Consider the following 14,506-nt stretch of genomic DNA (forward strand, 5'->3'; position numbering starts at 1 on the left):
GATGTTCACCAATGGTACACTAATTCTGAGCAAAACTACTGAAATGTTATATTCCTTCTTTTTAACTGGAGGGTTAAAGCTAAGTTTAGGTTAACAACCTTTTCTCAAGAAAGCTTTAATACGGGGTGGAGCGGTGGCTCTGTGGCTAAGGCCAGAGGAATCCTACTCCATTGGGCTCCTGAGCAAGGCCCCTAACCCCAACTGCTCCAGGGGCGCCGTACAATGGCAGACCCTGTGCTCTGACCCCAGGCTCTCTCCCTATCTGTGTGACTCATGCAGAGTGAGCTGGGGTATGCAAGAATGCAAGAAATTGTAAAGGGTTAATAAAGTGATGTTATAAATATTTAAGGGGGAACAGAATACATTTCAGAATGCAGTCTCACAAAAGAAAAGAAGCTATTTAGCACCTGTACAGACCATTCAGAGGTAATTGTTTCTTGCTGTTCAAACCTCAATGAAAGAAGAATCCCATGAAGCCAATAGTTTAGGGATCACACACCCTCAGTTTCAACAGTGCTGAAGGGAGGTTCCAGATCATCACAACTATCTCTACAATGAAGCATCTTCTGTTCTCTACGCAGCAAGCTGGAGTGTTTTTTCCAGCACTCTTACACATCTGTTCAATATGAATATTTTTTTATTTGTAATTCATTTTTTACATTTTGGCATTGAGTCACAGTAAAATTCACAGCCATAGAGTTCCATTGACTCAAGTATCACTAAAAGAACAAAAATGCTCACCATTGTCTCTTTTCAGTCAGTCTCTCTGGGATCTCCAAATCTGCTTCTTTTAACAGTGCAAAGATGTTAAAATACTATATTATAGTTTCCTTTACATTTAGTGAAGCCATCTTGTAACTTAATTTGACCGGTTCAGTTTGTTTCAATGACACACAACCTCCAGACATGTTCTATGAATATTTTATTATGCATAAATATTGCAAAATATTACAAATCAAGCTTTTCTATGTAAATATACAGTAGCAATGTATCTCAACTTTGGAATAGCAAGCTGTCTCCACTCTCATGTTTTCAGCCTTCTGATGGCTTGTAATGTCTGAGTGCAAGTTGGCATTATCTGCCGCCAATGCTGACTGCAGAGAATATCTTGGAGTTACAGGCTGAGGCATTCATTCCAAATCAAAACATGCCAAGTCAGTGGACAACGCGGTACACAAAGTTCATTTGGATTTGTTTTTTTTTGGTCTGGTCAATCCACAAGCTATACTTCATCTTTAGTGATCGTTCTGAAACGCTTGATCCAAGCGCACATTGAGCTCTGTAATCCAGGAGTTGGAAGTCTGAATCCAGATCATGTCAGTGCTACTGTGGGGAGGCTCGGGATAAGATAAGAGCTCTCTTTACTGCCAAATACTCACCCCTGCTGCTTTTTGGGGTGACTCATGGTAACATCATGCCAGTAGCATGTAAAAAAATTAAAGGAAGGTGGGCAAGTCTGGGGAGTCTGTCTGTACTTCATTGTTTTCCCTGTGTGAGTATAGGGCTCCTCACTGTGAGGTGAGATGTAAAGATATAATTGGGGATTCCAAACTGAGGGGATACACAATAAAAAAATTGAAAATTGCACATCAGGTCATTCCTTCATGATTGTCCTTACAGTAATCAGGGGGCTATTAATCAGAATTGATTAAAATCTGAGGAATGTTGAATTCTGTGTTTTCAATGTTTTGGTATTTGCTCATTTATTTGTTCCTTGTAATCCAACAATGACTTTATTCATGTATCTGACTTGGATGGCGTTTCCATGGAAATCTTCCATGGTACTTACATGTGCCAAGGAGGGCCGGTGCCTGTGGGCAGACCAGTGTTTTGGAGCAGCAACATAGCCTTCATTGAACTATCATGAGAGAATAGGAGACTGCTGAAACGGTGACTGGCTGGAATCCAAGCTGTTTTTCTCTTTAATGGGATTGGCTATCACAGGTATGACAGCCTTCAGTGACTGGACAGATTTGGGTTCGTCAAGGAAGTGTTCACTCTCCTGTGCCTTTGGGCGTCTCCTGCCACAGAGATAAAGAAAGAGCTTTACATTAAATCTGCTCCTTTGTATATAGTAATATAGATTAATATTTGAAAAGATCAGTGCAATCAACATGAGAGAGAGACATTTTAATTAAAGTAGGTAGCTGCGCCAGCATGTGTAGTCTGCAAAGGAACAAGTTAAAGGTTTATTCCATGCTGAAAAGAGAAGAAAGGAAACAACGTTTTGGCTGTGGAGCCTTCTTTGGGTGTCACACATTGTGTTTCCTTTCTTCTCTTTTCAACATGGAATAAACCTTTGTTTGTTCCTTTGCAGCCTAAGCACAGTAACGCAGCTACAGTATGTACTTGAACTACTTCAGCCTACGTCTGGTGCGACCCATTATGCCTTCCGCTAAATCATTTTCTAGATCTCTTCATCGTTCCTTCTCCTCCTCCCTGGGCCACTTGCCCGCTTCTCTCACCAAACCAGCCTTCCGCCTCTTCACAGCGATCTGTTCCAAGACCAGGCTTTCTAACCACCTCCTATTCCTTTACAGATGTCGTCATTACAATATCATTCCTAAAGAATTTTGCCTGAAATTGAACACTTTTTCCTTTAAGTCTGACACCACCTAGAGTAATACTGAGAGACTTCTACAACAGTTTTCGCTGAAACTAAAGCTCTCTACCATTTTCTCCCTCAAACAACAGATTACCCTTTCTGACAACAACATCAAAAAAGCTAAGGAATTTTTATGGCTAACAGCTCCACACCATCTTCCATTTATAACTAACCTCATTAGATCCCTCAACTCTAAACTCTACCAGTTCCTTATTTCAGAGAAAAAAAAAAAGCTCACACCCGAAGAAGGCTCCACTGCTGAAATGTTGTGTTTCCTTTCTTTTCAGCATGGAATAAACCTTTAACTTGTTCCATGATTTAATTAATATTAAGATCACTGACTAATCACTTCGCATTTTATGTTGTAGCTCTTTTTCTGCACCTCACCTCCATTCTACAGATGTTTCCCATGAATCCTTGATGGGGACTTTTTTTCACTCACTCTACAACTGCTTTTCAAGTTTCCTTATTTGTTCCCATGGCTTTTCCTTCTAGTTCAACCCTAATAATAGTCAGATCTTCCTCTCTTTTGTCCTTCGAGTTTATGTAGCTATCAGCTCGCTCTTGCTGAAGGCACTCCTTTTACCTCAGATGCCAAGGATCTTGGAGTTACCCTTGATCCCTACCTTTCAAGTAGTTGATTTTTGCCAAAGGCATCAGCTATGGAATTAAAAAATCTTGTTTTGTAACTCTAAAATGCAGTATTTTTACAAATGAGTTGAGAAGAACTATAAGACAGGAACATACAGTCTCCTGCTCCAAGGTTAAAGGTTAAAAGGATAATGAAGAAATGATATAGGCAATAGAAGACACTGCAGAAGCTGTTTCTTAGGCAACACCATGCCTACATGTGTGAAGTGTTGTCTTACCAGTCCTTCTTATAAGCAGTGATTATGATTTACTGCATCTTGCCGGATTCTAAGTGCTACTGAAAGGCACTTAGAGTATTAGTCACTTGAAAAAGGCTGAAAAAATTAGACAAAGGAAACCAACGTTTTCAGCTAACAGTACTTAAAAGTAGTTACAGTAGCTTGCAAATGACATCTGGCTTTCCCACATAACACCGTATAATCACAGTCCCCATGGTAGCAGAACTGACAATTTTATCATTACCTTCTCATCCCCTGTGTCTTTCTGTCTCTCCTCTTCCTTGGCCTGTGCCTGTGTTTCTTCTTCTCCTTTGACCTTGTTGTCACTGTGGCTCAGACTGCCCTGCTCTGGATTGGCCTCGCTCAGGCCCTCTGGTGCTCCTTCTGCAGCCTGGGTCTCGACTGCGGAATCCTGCCCAGACCCCTTCACTGTTTCACTTGCTTTCTTCGTGTCCGGGGCCTCCTGGGCAGCGTCACAGATCACCTGAGCTTTGTCCAGTGCATCTTTAACTTCAGGGTCCACTTTGTCCTGCGTGTCTTTGGCTGTAGAGCCATCCTGCTCCATCCCCTCTTCAGGGGTCTTGATCTGTCCTACTGTGTCTTTGGGAGGCACATCTTTGGGCTCCTTGGCCACCTCAAACACGTCATCCTCCCCATTCTGCTGTGGGCTCTCCTGGGGAGTTTTGCCCGTGGGCTCCTCTGATGTGGACTTCCTGTGCTGTCGGGTGGGGGGTCTGCGCTTGATAGACACACGCACTCGACCCTGATTGGATAAAAAAAACAGCTAGAAGGAGGCACTATAGTGACCTGTTCATCCTTGACACTTGAAGCAATGTTCTGCTATGGCTTCCTATGATTTCACTGTGTTTCACTAATCTGGTTCTGGTTCTGATAAACAACTACTACTACTAATAGGATTATGAGTACATAAGGACTATGGACAAAGTGAGCATTATCTATAGCTGCTGTATCAAGTACAGTAAAACTACCATTGTGTTGAAATCATATGCTCTATGCAGAGAACTCTTGTATGTACTATATTTCAATATTTTCCATCCACTACTCGTAAATATGAATATAATTTTTTTTTTTACCGGATGTGGCTTTGTATGGGTCCTTGTTTTATTTTATTTGTGGATACTAGTGCTCTTATGAAGTAATAATACTTGTGTTCTTGTGTCACCAGTATGCACCTGCAGATCTGCAAGGGGGTGGTCACTCTCACTACACTCTATCACAGCATGCACTACCCTACTGGCTCTCTGGGGTACATGACCAGGACCGGGCAGGCTAGAGCTGGTCATGTGATGGGTGATAACCTCAATTGACTATACAACAGCAGCTCCTGTGAGGTCCTCTGACAGGAGATCAAGCCAGAAGAATGCTTACACAGGTTCTCCTTCTCTCCATGCAGTACAGGGGTAGCAGAGATAAGCTGATTTGAGATTTGACAGTTGGCAATTCCAAACTACAAAGGTGTCAAACACAAAAATAGCCAAACTCCCGGTGAAAAAGCAAGACCAAGTATTTTAATACACAAAAGATACCCCTACACCAAAATCTACCAAAGGAAGGATTCATAATGCAGAAGGCGAGAACAATGCTGCATTGAACAGTGCTACAGTTCCAGCTGAATGAGTTCAAGAAAGGAGGTTAAGATGATTAGCCATGCATGTAACAAAAGCTGAGTGAAATGCCCTGTAAGACTTTAACAAGATTAACTGCAGCCCTTCTTTATGCAAGTACATATCTCACATACTGTACACAACACATATTTAAAGGTTTAGTCCAGGGGTATCCAATCCTGGTCCTAAATGGCCAACGTCTTTGCAGGTTGTCATTCCAACTCAGCTCAAAGATCTAAATCAGCTTGTTAAAGGCTCAGTTGGACACATTTAAAAACATTTCCCAGCTCTTCAGGTGTTGGTGCTTTGAAGACTCCAGGATTGGACACAGCTAATTTAACATATGTAGCCATTTGTTTTGTCAAAGCCACATGACTTTCTATAAGCGATGCTATTAAACGTACACACAATGTATGTATACTGAGCGCACATGCACTCTACTCATTGAACAAATTGCAGAGAAATTTATACCACTAGTTACTACAAGATCCCATCGCTTTAAATTGTTATTAATTCTGATCTATGCATTTTTATGTGTTGCATATTTGACATTATTTATTACCTGTTGTGGAAGTCATATGAAAATGTGTTCTATTTATTGTGTGTACTGATATTTATTATGCACAACAGTCTCTTGTGTATTTAAATTAGTTAAGTAGTACATGAATCATGGCACTTTGAATACATCTGCTCCTAATGACCTAATCCCACAGATTGTTGACTTAACTGGGACAATTTAACAGCTTCTCTCAGCTCTTTAGGTGCTCCTGCTTTAATTAGTCCTTGAAATCCTGCAGAACACAGCCCTCCAGAATCAGGACTTGGCACATCCAATGCAGGGGCTGTCAATGACCTACTGGCTAAATTGATGACACAGCACCTCTTGTGCCTGGGATATGGACACTGACCTTAATGTATACTGCTGCACATGTCACTAATAATTTACCAAATAGCATAATAACTGCCTAAATCTCTATAATATCTGGACGTAGTCAGTGTACAGAATAATAATGTAGCGCCACGTGGGGCGCTTTAGCCATGAGCACGCAAGGTGGGCTAGGAACAGCACTTGGAGGCGGGACTACAGGACTGTAATGTATATAGTGGGGCGGGGGCTGTGAGACAGCCTCTTCCCTATCCACCTGGATGATGCGACGGCAGCCATAGTGCGCCAGAACGCTCACCACACATCAGCTATCAGTGGGGAGGAGAGCAGAGTAATGAAGCCAATTCATAGATGGGGATTATTAGGAGGCCATGATTGGTAAGGGCCAATGGGAAATTTGGCCAGGACGCCGGGGTTACACCCCTACTCTTTTTGAGAAACGCCCTTTTATTGACCACAGAGAGTCAGGACCTTGGTTTTACGTCTCATCCGAAGGACAGTTCCTATTTTTACAGTATAGTGTCCCCATCACTATACTGGGGCATTAGGACCCACATGGACCACAGGGTGAGCGCCCCCTGCTGGCCCCACTAACACCTCTTCCAGCAGCAACCTTAGTTTTTCCCAGGAGGACTCCCATCCAGGTACTGACCTGGCTCACACCTGCTTAGCTTCAGTGGGTTACCAGTTGTGAGTTGCAGAGTGATATGGCTCTCTGGCCTGAATGAATGAATAAATGCAAATGCATACAGACCTTTCCTTTTTTATTTACGGTTCTTATATGGATCATCCATCCATTTTCTAACTGCTTTATCCAATATAGGCTTGACAGGTGGAAGGCAGGGATCAGTTTTCCCAAAAGTCAATTAAGCTACTGGTATGTGTTTGGACTATGGGAGGAAACTGGAGAACCCAGAGGAAACTCCTGCAAACACGGGGAGAACATCTAAACTCCATACAGACAGCGCCCCAGGAATTGAACCCAAGGGCCCCAGCACTGTGAGGCAGCAATGCTGACCACTGCACCAGCGTGCTGCAATAGATATACAGTATTTATGTATATAAATATCGGTTTCAATAATGTATTACAGTGTATATAGTTGCAGAAATGCCAACGAAGTACCCAGTTGCACTAAGAGGATGCCAATGTCCAGGCTTTAAAGCTCTTGTAGATTCAGCATCTGTCATGCTGTTGGGTTACCTGCAGACAACCAGCAGAGTGAAGAATGAAAGATAAAGGGAACTCAAAAAATGTCACTGCACAGGCTGTTTTGATATGGGTTAGATATACAATATGCTATAAGATTTGAGCATGTGCTGGACGCACGACTAAGAACCATTGTCGATATCTCGCCAAACCGATGCGGCTTTGTGAAAAACTGCGGAACAACACACGCCATACACGCAGCCCGCCTACTGATGGAATGGCACTACGAGAAGAGGAAAACGATCCACATGGCATTTCTCGACCTGGAAAAGGCATTCGACAGGGTACCGCATGATCTCATCTGTCTGGCGCTGCGACAGCACCACGTCCCCGAAGCCTATGTCAGCTGGACAAAGCTCCTGTACCAAAAGGCCACTAGCTCAGTACATTGCGCAGCTTGAACCTCAGACACCTTCCCGATCAATGTTGGCGTCCACCAAGGCTCAGCCTTGCCTCCTCTGCTATTCATACTTTGCATGGATACAGTGACCAAAGATATCCAAACGAGGCATCCACGGACGCTATTGTATGCCGACGATGTTATGATAGCAAGTGAAACGCGACACGGCCTCGAACAGCAAGTACAGGAGTGGAAGACGTGCCTTGAACGATTCGGGATGAAACTGAACATCAAGAAGACGGAGTACCTGGAATGCGGTGATCAAACCGATTTCACAATCGCAGCTGGTGGGGTCCAACTGAACAAAGTGACCCAGTTCAAGTACCTAGGCTCATGTGTCAACTCCGACTGCACTAGTCTCCAAGACGCAAAACAGTGCCGCTTGGATGAAATGGTGGCAGGTCACTGGAGTACTGTGCGACAAGAAGATCCCTTTGCGCCTAAAATCCAAAGTCTACCGCTCAGTGGTCAGACCAGTGGCCCTATACGGAACTGAAAGCTGGCCAACGACAAAGAAACATGAACAGGAACTCCATACAATGGAAATGAAGATGTTGCGATGGACCCTCAGCTTGACAAGACTAGACCATGTCATGAATGAAGAGGTGCGAAAAACACTCAAAGTCGCCCCAATCACTGAGAAAATAAGGGAATCGCGCCTGCGATGGTATGGACACGTGCTCCACAGCAATGACACATCAATGGCAAAGACCGCCCTGAATTGAATGTGGAAGGCCGCCGGCCCCGTGGACGACCATTTACGCGCTGGCTGGATCGGCTGAAAGACGACATGCGCCTCGCAAAAGTCACCTGCCGAGACGCCGCAGACCGTACGAAGTGGAAAAATCGGTGCAAACAAGCAGACCCCGCATAAGTGGGAAAATGCGAAGAAGAAGAAGGAGAAGAAGAAGATACAATATACTGTAAGTAAGGACAAAAGTCCAGAATAAAAATATAAAACTGCATTATTTTCTCTCTCAATACAAGTCTCAGAATGGAATGGGTTTTGTTCAATGAGAGAGTGTGGTAGGGTGCTTTACTGCTTTACTGTACATAATTGAAGTATATTATGAATGAGCATTTGTAAAGCCCCTGAGTAACTTAAATCACTTGTTTCCTAGTTTCTTTAGGGCTCACCACTGAACAATGACTGAGGCTTGTGCTACATTAAGGCAGTAGAGAATAAGGAATATTTAAATACCAATATATGATTATATAATTTCACAAGCAGTCCTTTTTGTATTTAATATATAATAATACAATAAATCATATTCCCCATTTAGCTCTGCAGTCTTTTAGTGTAAGTGTTTTGTTTATGCAATTTATTGTAGTAAAAGTAAATGTGTAGATGAGCTCTGATCCTTTTAATACTAGGCTTTTTCTACACTTTGGTATTTGTGGCATTTTTAAAGTAATGACTTCTGTGGAATGATGTTGGATCTTTTTAGTAAGAATCCACCAAGGCAGAAACTTTAAGGTAGGCTGATTAACCAGGGAAACTTCTCTAACTGTTCTATTGATATACTGATATACTTCACCTTCTACATTTTAAGCAGTTGAGAAACTTGTTGTATTTAAAATGAAACTATCCATCCATTATGAGAAGTCTGTCCATTCTAGATGTGGGTAATGGCGACTAGAAACTTTTGCTAGAAGCATGGATTGCAAGACAAAGCTTAATGCCATCCTTAGCAGAGTGCACACACCCACACTGACCATTTAGAGATCGCAATTAACCTAGGCAGCACATCTCTGTAACGTGGGTGGAAACTGGAAAGTTTTTACTAATACATAGTATGTGACATAATTCTCTGACACATACTGTACTATGTACAGTATTAATACCCAGCAGAGTTCTCTGGCCTGAGCTACCAGATCTGAATGCATTTATATCAAGTTAGCTTTTTGCTTGGAAGCATCCTGAAATGAGGCTGCAATGACAAGGCTCTGTTCTGACAGATACAAAAGGGCGCCCACTGAGCACTGCAATCGTCCAGCACTGACACAGGCCCTCTTCATCTCGGACGTTACCTTGCTGATGCTGGGTAGCACAGTCCCCTCCACAGGCTTCTCGAAGCTAACAGGAACTTCGTCTTCAGAGGACCGAGAGCGGACGGTGGGGCTGTGGGGCGTGGAAGGGGGGCTGGTGAAGGGCGAGGCCTGCAGTTTGATCCCAGGGCTCTTGGGGGAGGGCAGCAGGGCAGTGGGCGACAGTGCAAGGTTGGCCTGAAAAGAGACCAGATTCGGGGAGAGTCGGTCATGGCTTTCAGGAGCAACAAAAAAGCAGGCATTAGCGCTACTAGACATAAAGCAAGTACTGTAGAAAGGTAAACTACTAAGATGAAATTTAAAAAGTGGAGATTACAACGATCATTCAGGAGGATACCCATTCTAAACCATTATCATTTACTGATGTCAAGTTAAAAAAAACTGCAAATTCTATACATAAACTTCCAGCTACCCCTTTGACAACTTCTCACTCTTCATGTTCAAAAGCAAAACCTGAAAGGTAACTAGACATCCCTCAATAGAGACAGCACAGCAAGGGGGTCCCAGACTCCTCATCCTGTGGCAAGGAGGTTGGTCTCCAGCCAAGAGTGTTAAGCCAAATTTACTATGACTAAAACTCTCAAACATAATCAATACACTTACTGTATATTCTTAGAAATTCACATTTAAAAAAAAAAAATTAGTTATGTAATACTGGGAACATAAAACAGTTGTATGTTCACAGTATCACAATTTTATGCAGTAAAAATTAAAGTTCTTCATTAAGATCATTTGCATCAAAGGTGAGAACAAAATGTAGAATTTAGCACATTTGAAGACTGTTAGGTTGGGCAGGGTATTCTGTTTGAGGTCCACTTTTAAAAAAGAGGATGGATAATAAAACAATATAAAATTGGCAGGTGAGGAAGCAAAATGAGCCATATTGCTCAGATATGTGACATACTAAAAGTAATTGATTAGATGTGAGGAGATGAACACAGCTCATAAAAAAACTGTGAAAAAACTTCAGAATTATTTCTCCAGTTAGCAGCAGGGCTGTTAACTGGGCTGCATTTCAGCTTACCAAGAGCTAAGCCAGTCCTTAAGACGGTCCAAATCTTATATAGAATTACAGGCTTTGTAACTGATCAAAAATATTGATACACTGAAGGAGCTATAAATGTAAAGGTAATTGTCAATATCTTTAAGAATAACTAATTTTTCTATAGCCACCTGACAGAACCACATACATACTGCTAAGGAATGTACACGTAGACGAAAAATAGTGCTATTCTTTGCAGAGGCATGCAAAACACTGTTAAATAAACTGAAATTGTGAATGAGTGCACAACCCTGGGCACTCACTGAAAATCTCAATAGACTCGGGTCATACCTGCACAGGAGAAAAGAAGAAAAGAGACAAACGGCAGCCCTTTTGGCCCATACTGGGGAGATTCCACAAGTTGCAACTTTTCCAGCTCAGCTCCCAGCCCATCTGACAGGCAGTGAGTTTGGTAGCAGCTGACACACAGTAATCCAATTAACCCGAGCTGCTTTGAACGGAATCTGAAAGGGACTAAAGTGCTGCATCTAGTGCCACAACACTAGATGGCAGTCTTACCTAAGAAAAGAAGCTGGAATTCATTTCTCCTTAGTCTTCTACTTGTTTAAATTGCGCTTTCTTGTTGAAAGTTGCAAATTGTTTTCCTCTGAACAAATCAAACAGCATGAAAAATCAGATCCTATCTATAGGATAAACATTTCACAAAACGGAAGAGGGCTGAGCAGTTAATTTACACTCGAAGGAATTACACAGAGGAAACCAGAGCACAGGTGACAATCTCATGTTAACTTCTCTAGGGGAAGAAGAACAGAAGCCAGTGTAGGCCACTCTTTAACAAAAGGCACACTTTTGAGTCACGATCAACTGTAAATTTTATTTCATTGTTTAGAAGGTGCAAGTTGGTGACATTTGAAATCTTAGTTTTTGTTTTTTTATTGGTGGAGTGGACTCCCTTCCCTTTTAGAGGATCTACATTTTATCATAAAAAATATGCATTGAAGAGTTTGTGCATAATCTGAAGACATTCTATGAAGACTCACTTTTGTTAAAGTTTTTTTAAAGAACTTATAGTTTGTTCATAACAGAAATGCACAATAAATTAATCTTCACAAATTGCATGCTACGGATCACCATGAAAAGCATGACTCACATCTAAATCCCAGGCCCTCTTCATTATCTCAGAAGAAAACACCAATGATCTGATAGAATTATATATATCACATTTAATTTCTTTAAGAGAGATGGTTGTAAGCAACAGCACCTCATTCACAGTAACCTGTTGCTCCTAAATTGGGACTGAATAAAACACAACTGAAGATATTTAAAGAGGTCTGAGCTGACATTTTTTTTAAACAACAGTTTGCTTTTGAAATCTGTCCAAACATCAACAAACTATTACACAATTCACTTGCTGGTTAGTATTTGGCTTGATCCATTGTATCTATCTTAAGCTAAACAAATCTCATTTTGAGGTCAAGATAACCACCCTTACTACAGAAACAGTCAACAATAATATTTATTGAGGACAAATGATCAAAGTACAGGTTCATGAAGACTTCTCTATAGGCACTGAGGCTCTGTCATAAAAATGAAGTATTCCTTAAATGCAGCCAAAGAATGAAACCACAACACAAAATAATAATGGCATCCACCAAAAGTGGCTCCATTGTTTGGGATTGTTCTGTTTCTTTTCTGAACAATTGCCTTGCTGAAGGGAGACTAAATCCCTTAAAATACATACAGGTAGGCACCAGTTATGTACAAATACAAGCCATTTTCCCCCTTCTCCACCAACACATATCCACCTGTTTCACCATCTTGTTCTAAGTATGAGCATCACCCATTTATTTCATTATCATGTGAACTTAGGGACCACCACAACTAACTCTAATGGTTGAGATATCATGGTACAGAAAGAAAAGTGAGATATTTAAAACAAGGAATTATATTAAGACAATACAACTTGCCAGTAAGACCTGGTTTACAATCACTTCATAGAGCAGTGACAAGGTGAACTCCTGGACGTTTACGTAATGAGTTAACATCAGATACAAGTTAAAGGAACTGGATCTCTTTTACCTTAAAAGGAAGTGACTACATGGGAACTTAAATGGTTTAAAAATAAAATCTAAGAGGAGTTTATGAAGTCAAACCAGAGAACTACATTGGGGTCAACTGTGAAACAAGATCCCGAAGTCAACAATGGAAAGTGTGATGATGTTGATGTGAATTTTGAAAACTGAAAACTGGAGGCATTTCTTCAGATCAAGCCTTGCGGGTTTATAACAAACAAACTGTTGAAGCAAATCACTGGGATTGTTCAAGAACAATATGTATGAGTACAACACAAAAACATAATGGTCCTGAATGAATGGCCTGCTTTTCTTTTTTACCTTTTGCATGGCCTTACATTTTAGTCTTTGCCTAAAATGTCAAAGTCATTTTCACTGAGGATCTCTCCCTTCCCTTTTGCATTTTTCCGATGTTAAAGCTGGTGCTACGTTTAATTAGACTTGATTTTTCACCTGATAAATAATAAAGACTGCATCGCCAAAAAGTTCCAGTTTGATTTATTCAAACAAATGTTAGGTTACCTACCCAAGGAGGGGGTATAAAACATGTAACACTGTGTTAATCACCTTAACTGGCTGTAAATGGGGTTTCATTGAAAATAGTGCAGAGCAGTTAAAATGAGCATTAAGAAGGCAAAGCACTTATAAGACACTGTGCTTTGGGACCTACCTGAAGCTTTTCAATGAGTGGAGAGTTCTTGGGCTTCACCTTGGCAGGGTGTGCTTTCTGTGTGAAAAGAAAAAGTGTGAAACTAGGCCAAGCTGTACCACACAGTGCAGGGTTACCATGAGATAGAACAGGTTTGCTTCACGGCTCTTGTAGGAATCCTTACATATGCATCACATCTACTGTAGTTCTTTAGAGGTCTTGACATGGGAAGGTCTCCTGACAACAGTATGTTAATACACTGTACCACCCCCTCCATGTGCAACAGACTGTAGGCTTTAACAGGGTGGCTCTAGGGATCTAATCATATAAAAAATACAAATGGAAATAGTGGACAGTGCAGTAGGCTTTACTACCCAAGTTCTATAGACCTTACACCCACAAAACTCGATCTATCTGAGACAATCTGTCCATGATGCTACCACCACCAACTTAAAAGAAAGCCTATTAGATACTGTAGCCCAACCATTCCACTAATTAACCCCATGTGAGAATGTGGAATTAACCACCAGCAATAATCTAATTTATTAAACAATTACCACCTGGTGTGTCTATTAAGAGGTAATATCAGTAGCTTCCAAGACTCATCTGCCACACCTTGGTGCTGCTATCTGAAGTACTAAGAACATTTCGGAAGAAGCATCACTGTATTATTTTCAGGGCGCAAACTGGGATTCTCACCTTATAATAGTTCTTGAAATAGAAAATTTCATATTCATAGGCATGGAAAAGGAGGCAGAAACATAGGAAGGACCCCCTTCAGAACCAGACCCAGGACAGTCAGAATTCCCTAATGGCCTCATGCTTGAATGTTACCTGTTTTGTTATGTTTTCTCACTTTTTCCTTCCCTTGGTAGTTTAAAAATGTTTCTTCATTTTTACCATAAGTCAGGGTCTGTCTCTCACTGCAGTTTCACATATTTAAGTACATTCTGTGGGTAATAGATTATTTTGCAGTATTGCAGTACTTTTGCTGAACTTTTCCTGAAGAAAAAAACAATACCTTTCTTGTCTGCAAAAGAAGTGACGTCTTGAAGCTACAGTAAACACAGCATCAGCAGGCAAAACTCAGATTCTGTGGCCTAAAGTCTAATTTGGTATGTTTTGGTTCTTGGGGCTGATT

The 14,506-nt window shown here is 41.3% G+C and overlaps 1 protein-coding gene across 1 annotated transcript in view; it reads right to left on the minus strand.

The window, feature by feature from the left end:
- Positions 1 to 907: 907 nt before the first annotated feature.
- The window catches only part of LOC148830717 (capZ-interacting protein), a 35,031-nt gene continuing 21,432 nt past the window's right edge, over positions 908 to 14,506 (minus strand). The window contains exons 4-7 of the mRNA XM_088921079.1: positions 13,387 to 13,443; positions 9,624 to 9,818; positions 3,719 to 4,237; positions 908 to 2,021 (exon numbers count right to left, since the gene is read on the minus strand). Coding sequence (XP_088777205.1) covers positions 1,995 to 2,021; positions 3,719 to 4,237; positions 9,624 to 9,818; positions 13,387 to 13,443 — 798 coding nt within the window. The 3' untranslated portion in view covers positions 908 to 1,994. The remainder of the gene's footprint in view (positions 2,022 to 3,718; positions 4,238 to 9,623; positions 9,819 to 13,386; positions 13,444 to 14,506) is intronic.

Source organism: Atractosteus spatula, chromosome 7 (assembly GCF_055471065.1).
Source record: "Atractosteus spatula isolate fAtrSpa1 chromosome 7, fAtrSpa1.hap1, whole genome shotgun sequence".
In the NCBI taxonomy this organism is placed as follows: Eukaryota; Metazoa; Chordata; class Actinopteri; order Semionotiformes; family Lepisosteidae; genus Atractosteus; species Atractosteus spatula.